General features: G+C 34.6%; 1 protein-coding gene across 2 annotated transcripts in view; it reads right to left on the minus strand.

The window, feature by feature from the left end:
* Nucleotides 1-1,224, minus strand: part of Gycalpha99B (guanylate cyclase 1 soluble subunit alpha 2) — a gene marked incomplete at its 5' end in the record, with an annotated part of 107,117 nt that overhangs the window by 24,941 nt on the left and 80,952 nt on the right. For both annotated transcript variants that reach the window (XM_014420500.3, XM_067046079.1), the window contains 1 exon segment: nt 102-208. In XM_014420500.3, the coding sequence (XP_014275986.3) occupies nt 102-208 (107 nt within the window).

Below are 1,224 nucleotides of genomic sequence, written 5' to 3' on the forward strand. Positions count from 1 at the left end.
CTGTATACACTCTATCAACGGCGCCTCTGGGCTATCCCTGCCCAAATGAAGGAACTAGCTATGTGGTCTCAATCAGACTTCATAAAGATGGAGAAACTCACGTTTAATAGATTGATAGACATAGTCAAGGAGGTTTCTTTCTGGCATCGCAGATTCTTCACTGGAATCTTGGCCCAGCTCCTCCTCCTCAATCAGTGTCAAGATTCTTCTGCAGCAAGAAATACATTGAGAATAAAAAATAAAAATATATACACACACCAGCTATAACGATAATACATACATACATAAATTATATCACAGGGCATACATAAATACATGTATAAACGTACATAAATACATTAAATGTAGCAACCATTTATTACAATTACTAAACAATAATGAATGATAAATTGTTGTTGCATACACATTATTTAATGAGGATAAATAGGCAAAAATGAAGCTGATAAGGATTAGGGTGATTGGTATAGTTCTCATGCACATTGTTTGAGATTCTTCGAAATTGAAGAATAATAAACAGAAATAATTTGGCAATTATTTATGTGAAAGTTACTAATTGAATATGAAGTACCTTCTCTAAATATATCAATGATAGTGTGTTATGAGAGCGAAAAGAGATTGTTAGCCGACATGCTCTTTGTTATCCAATCCATGAGTATTATAAAATAATGATTTTTTATTTTTTATTACTGGCGCGACAGACCATGGAGGTCCAAGTCCTCACGCGATGTACTTAGGAAATACATCGCGCGTTTCATGATGTTGTTTTCCTAGGGTGGGTTCGCCACTCCCACGCCTATTTTTGTGAGTGTCATCCATTGGCTTACGGGCCTCACTAATACCCGGGGGGAGGTTATGAGTGAGTATTGTATAATTAAATGCTTGAAAAAAATCCCGGATAGGGCCAGGGACTTGAACTCGCAACCTTCGGGTTGGTAGACAGGTGCGTTACCACGCTGCTACCGTCACCCCATAATGATAATATAAATAAAAAAACGGTATACTATTTATGGGTATACTTTTTATTATCACTTACTTAATTACGAATTCAATTGGAAGCGTAAGCATTGAAATTTGAATCCGAGTTTTCAACGAAATAATGTCCCTATAAAATAAAAATAATTACATCAGCAGTTTTACAAGTAACATACAGCTACAATGAACAAGTTTTACATTACATTTTAATAAAAAGTTTTTACACATTTACATAAAAAGAATTAATTATTT

This window comes from Halyomorpha halys, unplaced genomic scaffold (genome assembly GCF_000696795.3).
Source record: "Halyomorpha halys isolate HHAL.00 unplaced genomic scaffold, Hhal_1.1 Scaffold271.1, whole genome shotgun sequence".
In the NCBI taxonomy this organism is placed as follows: domain Eukaryota; kingdom Metazoa; phylum Arthropoda; class Insecta; order Hemiptera; family Pentatomidae; genus Halyomorpha; species Halyomorpha halys.